We start from the raw sequence: 14,850 nt of genomic DNA on the forward strand, positions 1-14,850 counted from the left end.
AATATCCCAATTGTGGGTAAGTCAATTAAACCATGTTTGGAGGAGAGAGCGCACGCCCTTTAGCACTAGTTAGCAATGGTAAAGTGCTCAGAGTCCTAAAGCCAACAAAAAAGCCAGAAAAAGAGGAGGAGGAAGGCAAATCGTTTGGGGTGAACTTTCAGAGACGGCCATTTTCCAACAGCGGTCCTGCAATATTTGTGGGAGAAGCGTAGATGGGGTTAGATTTTGTTTAGGGCAAGAACAGTCATAGACAACACACAGAGTATCTAAAGGGCTTCAGGCTTCAAAATCTCCTGTAACTTGTTGTTGTTTTTTAATTTTTTTTAGTTCATTTAAAGTTACAAGCATATAAATGTCTCAAATGGCTAGATTTGAAGTGTCCTCAATCTTAGGGGTCTCTTTACTGTGGTTAAAGGAATCCCCTTTTAACTTCAAGCTATGCTTTTTTTTTTCACTTCAATTTTCTGACCAGTTTGACTAGCTCAGTAGGTGTTTCTACATAGTTAAAATTGGAGACCCGGGGAGGAGCTTCGCGCGCACCCAAGATGGTCGCGTGAGCACAGGGCTCCCGGACCCTCGCCACCTCCATCGACTATCCTGTAATTTATCCTGATTCGGACGACGGGTGTTTATTGGCACAGTTCTACTGCTCATTTATTTGTTTCAGCGAACTTTTTTGGACTTCGGGGTCCAGAGATACAGACTGTCGCAGTTTTCTGGCCTGCTCCAGGGTGACGCCCCGCGCTATCTTGTCTCGTTTGCCGTCCAGTAAGTGAACAACAACGGACTGCCAGACTTGCGTGGGCAGGCGACAGCTTTCGGTTTCGATTCCTGTCCGGAGCTCAACCTAACTTTGTTGGCTCCGTGGACGGCCGGACGCTCCTACACCCTTGGTCTCTCCGCTCCTACTGCCGATCTGTAGCGGCTTCCTGATCTGAGACTGGCACCACCTTCGCCCTTTTGGTCCTACATTTGCCTCCGCAGTCACCATTTTTACCCGTCAACAGGCGACCCGTGCGGGTCCAGGATCCAAGATGGCCACCAAGCCTGAGGGTGGGAAGCGTGGGCCTAAACCGGGCGTTCGAGGGAGTGCTCTGCAAACAAACATTATGGACCGGTACACTCTAGCTAAGGGATCGCCAGGAGCAGTCGCTAAACCCTCGACGACCATGCCGGAGGACTCGTCGATTGAAGACGAGCCCTCGCTGCGAGATCTCATGGGTGCCATCACCGGTATGAAGGCCTTATTGGGACAACAATATGAGGCCTTGACTCTCAAACTGGATACGGTGGCGATTGATGTCAATCTGATCAGGGCGGACTTGGCGAAGACAAACGAAAAGGTCAAATCCCTGGATCTTAAAACCTCTAGCCTGGTCACCGATGTCTCTGAATTACAGGCTGAAGTCGGGAATCTGAGGAAAGCCAATGATTATTACTCTGGGCGCCTAGAGGACTATGAAAGCCGTGCCAGGCGCAATAACATCCGCCTGATTGGGGTCCCGGAATCATCGACTGCTGCCTCGACGGACCTATTGGTGGAAGACCTGGTGCTGAATCACTTGGCGCCCAAGGGTCTCAGCAAGTTCTTCGCTGTAGAACGTGGACATAGGATCCCCGGCGGCACACCTAAATCGGGTGCGAACCCTCGACCCATCATTGCGAGGATCTTTCATTTCCGGGACAGAGACGCTATCCTGCAGGCTTCGCGGCAGTCTGGTCCCATTGCCTTTGAGAACTCTACTGTCAGCTTCTATCCGGACTTTACACAACAGGTCCAGAAACAGAGGCTGGGGTTCCAAGGGGTCAAGAAGAGACTCCGGGAAAGGTCTATGAAGTATGCCATGCTCTTTCCGGCCCGTCTGCGGGTGGTACATAGGGATCGTACTTTTTTCTTCGACCATCCTGGGGTCGTGAGTGACTGGCTTGACACGCTGCCTACGGATCCTGAACCTTTTGAGGACTCTGGCAAGTCGGATCGGGCGGAAGGTGGCCCGACAGAGCAGGAGTAGCTGTTGACTTTGACCCCGTACCCTTCCCGTTGGCTTTGAACTGTGCTATGTTGTGTTCTTAATGTTTGCAAGTAATAGTCTTTTTGGGGGTGGGTGGGGGGTGAACGGGTCCTTTCTCCTCCTGGGTTTTCTTTTCGTAGACTAGTTGGGTGGTTGGGCGACAGGCACACTGCAAGTTTATGGGGCTCTTTGGTCTTCAGCAGGGGTGCGGGGTGGGGGGTATAGTTGTTTTGACATTGTTGGGGGAACTGGGTTGTTTGTTTGCATTTTCTTGTTACTTGCAAGGCGAAGGAAGGGCGCACTCCTGTTTTTTGCGGTCGCTTTGGGTGTGGGGCGGGGGAGGGGCTGACCACGGGGATGGGGGGTAGGGGACTTCGGTTATTGTGTTGGAACGTGAACGGGTTGGGGGATGGCATTAAGAGGAGGGTGGTGTTGCAATTGCTGAAACGTTTGACTCCAGATGTCGTTTTACTGCAGGAGACTCATTTGCTCGGCAACAAGTGTTACGCTTTGAATAGGCGTGGTTATCGCCTTGTGGCGCACTCGGGTTTCACTTCGGGCTCTAGGGGGGCGGGCATTCTGGTTCGGACCTCCCTCCCCTTGGCCATAGATGATGTCATTCTGGATGATAAGGGACGATACGCTGCCATTGTGGGGCGCTGGGAGGGGAAGGTTCTTATTTTGATTTCTGTGTACGTGCCCCCGGGCCTCCAGGCCACCACATTTGCTGATCTGAGTGGACTTATCCTGGGTCTCCCCGAGGGTCTGCTTTTGGTTGGGGGTGACTTTAATGCAGTGGTCTCGGGGATGCGTGATCGTCACCCTCCCAGGGAACTGCCGAAGGCCCAGACTTGGTTGAGTGACTTCCTGGAGACGCTGGGGCTCACTGATTGCTGGCGGTTGCTTCACCCAGGACAGTTGCAATATACCTATCATTCTGGTGCTCATGGTAGTCTCTCGTGGTTGGACCACGTATTACTGCCCTCGGCCCATGCATCCCTCATACGGGAAGTTAAACATCTGGCACGGGGCATCTCGGACCATTCTCCTCTTTGGCTGGTGGTTGATGCACGGCAGGGTTCGGCGGGCCGAGTGGCTCCAATCAACCCCTGGTATTTGAAGGACCCCAGGGTCAGGGGTGAGCTGGTTAAAGCACACAATTGTTATTTTGAGGAAAATGTGGGCTCTGTTTCCTCCCCTAGTTTACTTTGGGAAGCTTACAAGACGGTCATTCGTGGCCAGGCCCTCTCACTGATTGGTAGCGTGAAGTTGGCCAACCGTGCTGAGATGGTTCGACTTGAGGGGGAGGTCACGGCCCTGGAGGAGCGCTTGGAATCTGGGGTTACCGCTGAGGGGTTACATCTACTGGAGTTGAAGCAACATGAATACAGAGCCCTGGTCACTGAAGCTGCTAAGGAAATGGGGAGGGAACAGCAGGGACGCTTGTATGATGTGGGTGATAAGGCTGGGAAACTGCTTGCTTGGTTGGATAAGAGGGAGAATGCAAGTCGTGTCGCCCCTATGATTGTTGCGGAGAATGGAGAGTGTTGTACAGACCCTGTTGATATTGTTGCATGTTTTGCAGATTATTTCCGCGAGGTGTACTCCCAGGTGTCTGATCGTTCAGAGCAGGACTCCTGCCTGCTATTGCGTGATATTGCACTTCCCCGATTGTCTGACATTGATAGAGATGCTCTGGATGCCCCGCCTACTGTGGACGAGATTGCCGCTGCTGTCCGTTCGGTCCGATCCGGCAAGGCCTCGGGCCCTAATGGGCTCCCCATTGAGCTATATAAACTGCGCCCGGATTCGCTAGCTCCTCATCTGCGCTCTATGTTTCTTGAGTCTTTGGAGGTGGGGTTTCTCCCGCCAGACCAGAGACTGGCCACTATTGTTGTCATCCACAAGGATGGTAAACCTCGGGATTGCTGTGCCTCTTTTCGACCCATTTCGTTGATTAACGCGAAACCTAAAATCTTGGCCAGGTTGCTGGCGACACGTTTGGCGACCGTTATTGGGGAACTGGTTCACCCTGATCAATCCGGCTTTATACCGCATCGTAACACGGCGCTTAACCTCCGAAGGTTGCATGGCGTCCTGGCACGGGCCGAAACGCTGCGTGAGCCCGCCATCTTGGCGTCCTTAGACGCTACGATGGCGTTTGACACAATAGAATGGCCGTATTTGTGGGCGGTTCTTGCTAAGTTTGGTTTCGGTTCGGAGTTCGTTCGGTGGGTCAAATTGCTTTACGCCGGTCCCATGGCTCAGGTGGTGGTCAATGGTCGGGTCTCTGCGCCCTTTGCTCTGAGCAGAGGGACGCGACAGGGCTGTCCCTTGTCCCCCTTGTTGTTTGCTCTCGCCTTGGAACCGCTGGCGGCCTGGTTGAGGTGGGAACCGTCCCTGAAGGGCATTAGGTGGAACTCGGAGTTTGAAGACCGTGTATCTCTCTACGCTGATGATATTCTGCTCTATCTTACATCACCCCGTAAATCCCTCATTGTACTGTTTGATGTCTTAACGTCCTTCCGCAAAAACTCGGGTCTTGTCATCAACTGGTCGAAGTCCTGTGTATACGTCCTGTCGGGTGCCGCCCCCCTTCTGCCAAGTGGTTGTCCTATCGCGATTGTGAAAGATGGCTTTAAATACCTGGGCATTTTTATCATGCTGAGCCCTGCACTGCGGTTTGACCGTAACTTACTGCCCCCTCTTCAGCGCCTTCGGGCGGATGTGGTCGCTTGGGGGAAACTTCCTCTCTCTCCCCTGGGTAGAGCGGCATTGTTTAAGATGATGTCACTGCCCCGCTTCCTCTACGCTTTGCAAAACACACTTGACGTCGTCCCGGCTACATACTTCCGTGAGGTTGAAAGTTTACAGAGGCAACTGGTGTGGGGGGGTAGGCCCCGGATCGCCATTGCTAAATTGTCGCTCCCGTGGTACGATGGTGGAATTGCTTTACCTGATATCCGTCGCTATTATTGGGCGTCTCAACTGGGGGCGATAAATCATTGCATGTATGGCCCTTTGCCGAATCCGGCCTTCGAGATGGACAAATGATTGTTACCGGGGGGCGACTTCAATAGAGCCCTCTACTCGAAAATCACCCCTCGCAACGTGACGGGCCCCACCAGGACTGCCGTCCAGGTGTGGCGACATGCTTCCATGGCGCTTGGGTGGACTGGTAAATTGACTCGTGCCACCCCCCTGTACGCGTCTGATAGACTTGGCTCACTTTGGCAGTTCCGGGGGTTTGATAGGTGGGACTTGATTGGTATCAGCAGGATTGATGATGTTTGGACTAAGGGGAGAATGAAGACGTTCGAGGAATTGAAAACCGAGTACGCTTTGAGCGATCGTGAATTTTTTCGCTATGCGCAAGTCCACCACGCGGTGCTCTCGGTCTTCCCTTCGGGTGTGGAGATACCGGAGTTGTCCCCGCTTGAAGACAGGGTACTGGACGGACATGTTCCTGATAGTACGATTTCGCTTATTTATAAAAAATGAATCAACTCCAGGTCTGATCTCCTGGTTCGCCTTAGAGAGGTCTGGACTGGTGATGGGCTGGAGCTGGACGATGAGGACTGGCAGGCGGCGATCTCTTCCCCTAAAGAGGTGGCCATCCAGGCGCGCCTTAGATTTGTGCAACTTAAAATCCTGCATAGAGTGTATGTCACTGGTCCCCGTTTGGTACATATGGGCTTCTCTGTGGATGGTTTGTGTCGGCGTGGATGCGGTCTCCTGGGCACCTTTTTACATATCATCTGGGAGTGCCCTGAGATAGTGCGATTCTGGTCCCGTGTGCACGAGGTGATGAGTGAGGTTACGGGGGTGCGATCGATGCCGGAAGCTAGGAGATGCCTGCTGAATGTATGGGAACCGAATGATTACTCCGTGTCGCAGCTTCGGTGGGTGACCTTGGGCAATATGATTGCCAAAAGAGACATTGCGCAACTGTGGGGCGCTCAGGGCCCGCCCGGGATTCGGAAATGGAAACAAAACATGGACTGGTGCATGTTCAGAGAAAAAACTGTATATATTTCTCGAGGTACCCCCCGAAAATGGGGGAAGATATGGACTCAATGGAACACTTACCGTGGTGATATATGTGCCCCTCCTCTTCCTGACCCGGATGTAGCACCCACGTCCCCGTAACCCAAGGGTTCCTTCACATACTATTGTATACTGGTTGCAATTTGTCTCTTCTGCCCCCCCCCCCCCCCCCTGTAAGATTCTTTCCCGATGGAACAAATGCTCATGGTATTGCCCTTCCCGCTCCGCCACCATGTACTGCAACGTTGTATATACTGATGTCTCTTTTTCTTCTCTCCTTGCAAGTTGTTTGTGTTTGTGTTATAAAATCAATAAAAAGTTTTCAAAAAAAAAAAAAATTGGAGACCCGACAGTAAAAGAGTTATATATGACCATTAAATGCATGGTAAATACCCAAAATGCAATGCAGGGTGTTCAAAGGTCAACACTTTGTATTACATGTGTGATAAAGATGTGTGGTAAACACATGTGAGGTGACATTGGTAACATTGCAGCCACGGCCGGTGGTAGGTCTAACTGCAGGGCGGTGACGTAGGGAGGGGGAGGGGCAGGGTGGGGGGTTGTAATGTATGGATTACGGACTTTAACAGGTAAGTAAACATATAAATTAATAAAACGAATTTCGTTGTGTGCACTGCATCACCAAATGCGATGCAGTGCGTGCAACGAAATTCGTTTTATTTATTTATATGTTTACTTACCTGTTAAAGTCCGTAATCCATACATTACAACCCCCCACCCTGCCCCTCCCCCTCCCTACGTCCCCGCCCTACAGTTACACCTACCACCGGCCGTGGCTGTAACATTGTACATCCTGTGGAAAGAGGTGCATACTTCACTAGACTCCACTTGCCTCAGTCACAGTAATGAGTGTGATTTTTCACTGCACACTGTTGTGCAAAAATGTCTAAAGAATTTTAGACTTCCCCACAAGGAACACAGAGCTCGCTTTTTAAAAATTAATTACATCAGTCTTACATAAGTGTGGCGCACTTAGCCCTTGCATTTGTTTTGTGTGCACAAATTTATTTTGGGATAGCTGAAAACTTGTATAATGGAGCAGGTGTGCCAACATTGTTGGCATTGAGTGCTTTACTGCATGGCTAGACTCAATATAGAAACAAGGAAGTAGCTGTCTGTATCAACCACTGGGAAATAGTTTGGGGCCTAAATAATTACTGGGCAATATTCATATTCGGATCTGTTAGGATTATTCTCGTTTTAGGAAAGTACATGAGGCAATCTTGTGTTGTTGCCGTGTCTCTTGGTTGCGCCGAGATATCCCTCGGGGTGATTCGAGCACTTTATAAATTAATTTAACATAACATGACATATCATTCAGATGTTTTTACTGCAACACACAAGGGAGTGCAATAAGAATAACGTCTCTTGGACATAAAGCAGCAGGGACTGCTTCTATGCGCTGAAACTAACATTAACATGCGTTTATTCAATTAAGGGCACACGGGCAGCTGTTGGCCATAACCACATAGCTGAAATAATTCAATTTTAATGTAAACAGCTTTGTATAAAGTTACGCCCTGCCATTATATACCCGCACCCATCCGGCTTGTGCTGCCGGTTAGCGTCTGCTGGGATCAACAAGCGACCCGTTATTCCTCATTGTGACTACAGCTTCAAGCAAATGACCTTTTGTGCCATAATGAATAACTTCTGCAGTTACGTGTTTATGCAACTGAGCCTTTGAGTATGAAGCACTGCCTCCGAGAGAGCACAGTCCTGCCTTTTGATAGGTATTCAGCGCAATGTGTAAAAGATGCTTCTTCTTCTTTTTGGAGTGAAAATGTATGATTTTAGCATTATTAATGGTCATACCATGGTGTTGTTGCTTAGTGTAAAAGTGCCCAAAAACTCTCTGGTGTTTTACACTGTCCTCATAGCTAAGATGGGAATAAAAACAAGGGTTTCTTTAAAATCAGAAAATCAATAAATACTGGAAACTGGGAGAAAGCATAGAGCTTGAATTGAATTTCATGAAACAAATACATTTCACGCCTCATAAAATCTCACTATCATGACAAAAGAAAAGAGAAGCCATACTTAGACGTTAGCATCCTTTTAAGGGATCTTAAAGATACGTTTTAGTGTGTAAAATTCACAAATGTTTATTTGCTTCAAGTTTTTATATACTGTGGCATAATAATTGGCATATGCAGTTTTTTGTTTTATTGAAAGCTTAAAAGGTCAGAGCAAAGATTTTGTTTTTGGCAAGCATTAATTAGCATAAAACATCTTCCGCGTGCCATACCTGCCATACATATGTGTTCTGAAGGGCAAAAGATTCACTCCTTCCAAAGGCAACAATTGTTTTTTTTCACTTTTTGACTCATGCAGAGCCTCTATCATGACAAGGTAATTACTTGCATCTTGTGCTGGTAATGCCCCAATAGGGTAGAACTTAAAAAGCTTGCCCTTCTTTTCTAGCCTGCGAGTGTAACCTCCACGCCCATCGCTGCCGCTTCAACATGGAGCTCTACAAGCTCTCCGGCCGCAAGAGTGGCGGGGTCTGCTCCAACTGCCAGCACAACACGGCAGGCCGACATTGCCACTACTGCAAGCAAGGCTTCAAACGGGACGTCAGCAAGCCCATCACCAGCCGCAAGGCCTGCAAGCGTGAGTATGCCTCTCCAGATGCAGCGTGAGCATGTCTCTTTGGTGGGAGGTGTTAGTGTGCTCCCAGTCGTGAGCTGTGGGTAGGGTGACCAACCGTCCGTAAATTTCACGGACCCTCCGTAATTTGGACCTCACGTCCGTTGTCAGTGAGGATCCTTTTTACGGACGCCTTTTGTCCGTAATTTTGGGTTTTGCCGGGAACAGCAATGTTCCCTGCATGAAGCCTCAGCCCCCTGATGGGGCCGCCACGCACTCCTCCTTGGAGCACAAGTCGCCCCACCCGCCCATTGTCATTCTGTCTGCGGCTGATTGCCAAATACAGAATGACAATGGGCCAGTTTGAAGTGTTACTTACTGCATGCGGTGGCCTCCTCCTGACACGGGCTAGGGCAGATGGAAGGAATGTGCAAACAAGCCAGTGCTGCTGCATAACCCAGTTTATTCAAAGACGCCGGTGAAACACGTTGAAAAGAAGGGGCCAGAGTTCTTTTAATCATTTTAGAAAAGTGCAGTTTCAATACTATATACTATATTCAATTAAGCCATGGTTGCTGCATTTTTATTTTGTGGAACTAACAACCATTGACAAAGCCAATAGTTCTGGCTTGTTGTAGGTGTAACGTTACTTGTGTTAAATAGCTGGATACAATGACAGGAGAGGCAAAATACCAGTCAAGCGGTACACTATGCTAAGCAGAGATTTTTAGCTAAGGTGTTTTAAGCCACACTCTTAATTACATCAAAGTATCAAACACCCCCTTTTAAACCCCCCAACCCCCTTTGTTCACCCTGCGTAAAGCCCAGGAAACAACACCATGTCACAGTCTCCTAATGGCATGGCATTGTGCATCATGCATGACTCAGGCCTTCTACTTTTTCAGATTGCCTATGTCCAGGGGCATAGTGAACCATCCCCCGCACCCCACTCCTTGCTTTATGAACTAAAGCATCTGTGAAATTCTTGATGGGCCTCTTCTGTCTGCAACTCTGCTGACAAAGGCTCACTTCATAATTAATATGAAAGGGTGGGCGAGTGAGTAAGTGAAGAGATTGGTAGATGGCTGGATGGATTTGTGAAAGGGTGAATGGATGAATGAAAGGGTGAATAGATGGATAATGAGCGAAAGGATGGATTGATGAGTGAAAGGGTGGATGATCGGTGAGTGAATGGGTGAATGGATGAAAGAAAAGGTAAATAGATGGATGTATGGGTGGATGGTTAGATGGATGGGTAAACGGGTGGATGGATGAGTGAAAAGGTGGATAGATGAGTGAAAGGGTGGATGATGGGTGAGTGAATGGGTGGATGGATGAGTGAAATGATGGATGAGTGATAGGGTCAATGATTGGAGTCATGAGTGGATGAGTAGAAGGATGGGTGGATGGATGGAAGGATGTCTAAGGGAAAGGGTCAATGGAGAAAAAAAGGGAGGATGGATGACTGAAAAGGTGAATGGGTGGAAGGATGAGTGACTGGGTGGATGGATGAGTAAGTGAAAGGATGGCTGGATGGGTGAAAGGGTAAATGGGTGGATGGATGAGTAGATAAATAGCTGGATGGTTGGGTGGAAGAGAGGATGGATGAGTGTACGGATGGATAGGGTGAAAGGGCGGATGGATGAGTGAAAGTGTGGATGGAGGGATGGATGAGTGAAATGATGGATGGAAGGATACATGAGGTATAGGTTTGCAAATGGATGGATATGTTTGGATGTAGATGGGATTACATATATATTATTACGTGACCTCCTTTGATGTGTCTGTAAAACATAGCTTTTGTACCGAAGTTTTGTCCTGAATTTTGACCTCCTGTCCTGAATTTCTGTCCTGAATTTTTACCCTTTGTCCTGAATTTTTACCCTCACCTCTCCTGAAATTGCACCCATGCCAGTTGGTCACCCTAGCTGTAGGTGTGAAGTTTTTCTCCAGCAACTCACACTTTGGAGATTTTGGTTTTGAAGATAGTTTTATAAAAAGCAAAAAAGTTGCATAATGGAGTCACGCATGTGATTATCACTCATGCCTATACAACATGGCGGTTACAACGTAGCACCGTTACCACGTGGTACCATTAGCACGCGTTACCTTTTTCACGCATGTCTTTACAATGAATATGCTTTTATCATGCATGCCTTTACAACGAATTTCATTGTAAAGTCATGATTGGTAAAGGCATATATGTGTTAAAGGATTGAGTGTGGTAAAAGTATCTGCTTTGTAACCACTGGCACCCACCATGGCCCCTCCCTCGCCCTATACATCACTCCATCCCTCCCCCCCAGCCCTGAACAGCATCTAGCCCCCAGCCCCGAAACCTAAAACCGGCCTCCCAGCATTAAAACACCCCAGCCCCGCCCCACGCCTTAAAACCCAGCACTCATCCCTGATAACTACCCCGACCTGGGCCCTGAGCCCTAAAACTAGCCTCCCAAACCTAAAAACACTTGGACCACCTGCCCTGAGCCATAAAACCCAACCCCCAACCCTGAAAACTACCCTGCCCACCCCTAAAACATCCCAGCCCCCCACTCTGAGCCCTAAAACCCAGCCCCCAGGCCTGAAAACTACTGACTGAGCCACATCCTTATCTCTTTGAAGTCCTGCCAACTTTTCTTTTACCTCAAACACCTCGCATCACCTGCCCATTCGCTCCTAGTCTAGAGCGCTGACTTCCTTTCAGATGCCTTTGCTGCGATTACCATGCATGGTAAAGGCATGCGTGGTAAAGGAATATACGTGGTAAAGGCATATGCGTGGTAAAGGCAAGTGTGCTAACGCTTGCGTTTTAATGGCATGCATGGTTGAGACTGTGTGGTAAATGTTTTTTTTCACCAAAAAAACAAAATGCAAAAACCAAAAATATTTGCCATGCTGGCCCACGGAAAATGGCGCTTTACAGCAGAGCTTCTATGCCTTCAGAGGAACCACCCTGCACAGGAGCCACTGAAGGCACTGAGATATCCACCAGGCAGGCAGAGATCTCCAGATGTCTTCAGTACCTTCAGAGGAGCCACCATGCGCAGGAGCCACTGAAGGCACTGAGATTTACACCAAGCAGGCAGAGATCTCCAAGCGTCTTCAGTGCCTTCGGAGGAGCCACCCTCCACAGGAGGCTCTGAAGGCACTGAGTTTTTCACCAGGCAGGCAGAGGTCTCCAGACATCTTCAGTGCCTTCGGAGGAGCTACCCTGCACAGGAGCCTCTGAAGGCACTGAGTTTTTCACCAGGCAGGCAGAGGTCTCCAGACATCTTCAGTGCCTTCGGAGGAGCTACCCTGCACAGGAGCCTCTGTAGGCACTGAGTTTTTCACCAGGCAGGCAGAGGTCTCCAGACATCTTCAGTGCCTTCGGAGGAGGCACCCTGCACAGGTGTCACGGAAGGCACTGAGATTTCCAACAGGCAGAGATCTCCAGACGTCTTCAGTGCCTTCAGAGGAGCCAACCTGCACTGCACAGGAGCCACTAAAGGCACTGAGATTTCCACCAGGCAGCCAGAGATCTCCAAGCATCTTCAGTGCCTTCGGAGGAGCCACCGTGCACAGGAGCCACTGAAGGCACTGAGATTTCCAAGAGGCAGGCAGAGATCTCCAGACGTCTTCAGTGCCTTCAGAGGAGCCACCATGCACAGGAGCCATTGAAGGCACTGAGATTTCCAACAGGCAGGCAGAGATCTCCAGACGTCTTCACTGCCTTCGGAGGAGCCACCGTGCACAGGAGCCACTGAAGGCACTGAGATTTCCACCAGGCAGGCAGAGATCTCCAGATGTCTTCAGTGCCTTCAGAGGAGCCATTGTGCACAGGAGCCACTGAAGATACTGAGATTTCCAACAGGCAGAGATCTCCAGACGTCTTCAGTGCCTTCAGTGGAGCCACCCTGCACTGCACAGGAGCCACTGAAGGCACTGAGATTTCCACCAGGCAGGCAGAGATCTCCAGACGTCTTCAGTGCCTTCAGAGGAGGCATCGTGCACAGGAGTCACTGAAGGCACTGAGATTTCCAACAGGCAGAGATCTCCAGACATCTTCAGTGCCTTCAGAGGAGCCACCCTCCACTGCACAGGAGCCACTGAAGGCACTGAGATTTCCACCAGGCAGGCAGAGATCTCCAGACGCCTTCAGTGCCTTCAGAGGAGCCACCCTGCACTGCACAGGAGCTACTGAAGGCACTGAGATTTCCAACAGACAGGCAGAGATCTCCAGACGTCTTCAGTGCCTTCCGAGGAGGCACCCTGCACAGGAGTCATGGAAGGCACTGAGATTTCCACCAGGCAGGCAGAGTTCTCTAGACGTCTTTAGTGCCTTCAGAGGAGGTACCCTGCACAGGAGTCATGGAAGGCACTGAGATTTCAACCAGGGAGGCAGAGATCTCCAGACATCTTCAGTGCCTTCAGAGGAGCCACCGTGCACAGGAGCCACTGAAGGCACTGAGAGGTCCACCAGGCAGGCAGAGATCTCCAGACGTCTTCAGTGCCTTCAGAGGAGCCACCGTGCACAGGAGTCACTGAAGGCACTGAGATTTCCAACAGGCAGGATCTCCAGACGTCTTCAGTGTCTTCAGAGGAGCCACCCTGCACTTCACAGGAGCCACTGAAGGCACTGAGATTGCCACCAGGCAGGCAGAGATCTCCAGACATCTTCAGTGCCTTTGGAGGAGCCACCGTGCACTGGAGCCACTGAAGTCACTGATATTTCCGCCAGGCAGAGATCTCCAGACGTCTTCAGTGCCTTCAGAGGAGCCACCATGCACAGGAGCCATTGAAGGCACTGAGATTTCCAACAGGCAGGCAGAGATCTCCAGACGTCTTCAGTGCCTTCGGAGGAGCCACCATGCACAGGAGCCACTGAAGGCACTGAGATTTCCACCAGGCAGGCAGAGATCTCCAGACGTCTTCAGTGCCTTGGGAGGAGCCACCATGCACAGGAGCCACTGAAGGCACTGGGATTTCCACCAGGCAGGCAGAGATCTCCAGACGTCTTCAGTGCCTTCGGAGGAGCTACCCCGCACGGGAGCCACTGAAGGCACTGAGATTTCCACTAGGCAGGCAGAGATGTCCGGCTGTAGTCCACCAGGGCAACCGAGTTGATCATTCCGCTGCCTTGGTGGAATGGAGTATAGTCTGCCAAAGGCTAAATAATTCCATATTTCCCTTATTTAGCAATGAGTTGTTCTTGTGTAACACAACGCAATTTAGTGCTGTTGTAGTTATTGTAATTGCATTTACGTAGAGCTTACTATTATGAATAATCTAAAAATACAGATCAAATTATTGCTTTGTTTTGCATTTCTTTGCGTCACAGGAAGTTTCCGCCAAAACTTTATTAACTAAGAGCATAAATATCTTACACATCTGCACTAAATGCTGTTAGTTTAGTTGCTTTCGAGAGAATCACTGAGATCCTACTGTCTGCTGATGAGTATCAGCTCTACTCTCTTATTGTACATACCATTATCACATTCTGTCTTTACTACTGCTACTAAAGAGCCATCCAAGCGAAGTTATGAAGATGACAGTAGGTTAAGTTCTGGCTAAATCAGACATTTTATGAATAGACATAATAATGACCCACCAAGTCTTAAGCACCAGGTGTGAGGGACAGAGGCAGACTGGTGTAAAGAAAATTGATAGACTGTTTGACAGCTGTGTGAGTGTGTTTAGTTATTTGCTAACATGTTTTGTGTGTGATTGAATTCTCCTCCTATCATTTTCAGCATGCCAGTGCCACCCCATTGGAGCCATCACCGGCATGTGCAACCAGACCACCGGCCAGTGTCAGTGCAAGAGTGGCGTTACGGGCCTGACCTGCAACCGCTGTGCCCAGGGGTACCAGCAGAGCCGCACTGCACACATCCCTTGCGTCCGTGAGTGATGAAACATTTCTATCCTTCCCCACAGAAGCACGCCTCTGGTACCATCTTACCCTGTTTAGTTCTCCTCAATCATGCTCTCATGCCACCCAAGTTGTCTGTAAACATCAACATTCTGTTTGCGCGTATTGCGATGGCAAAGAAATCGCATTAGAACCTCGCTTGGCCGTCTTCACACAGGCATAGCATTTCTGCAAGGAGGTAGAAAAACACTTTACCAGAGGAATGCTCCAATGTTCAGACGCAAACACATACTTCTATCATATAAATATTCCATAGTCCGAAAGGCAATG

The 14,850-nt window shown here is 49.5% G+C and overlaps 1 protein-coding gene across 1 annotated transcript in view; it reads left to right on the forward strand.

Moving 5' to 3' along the window:
• NTN5 (netrin 5) overlaps positions 1–14,850 on the forward strand; it is a 327,459-nt gene that overhangs the window by 286,311 nt on the left and 26,298 nt on the right. Inside the window, exons 3-4 of the mRNA XM_078654934.1 lie at positions 8,505–8,693; positions 14,402–14,551. Coding sequence (XP_078511060.1) covers positions 8,505–8,693; positions 14,402–14,551 — 339 coding nt within the window. The remainder of the gene's footprint in view (positions 1–8,504; positions 8,694–14,401; positions 14,552–14,850) is intronic.

This window comes from Lissotriton helveticus, chromosome 7 (assembly GCF_964261635.1).
Source record: "Lissotriton helveticus chromosome 7, aLisHel1.1, whole genome shotgun sequence".
Classification (NCBI taxonomy): domain Eukaryota; kingdom Metazoa; phylum Chordata; class Amphibia; order Caudata; family Salamandridae; genus Lissotriton; species Lissotriton helveticus.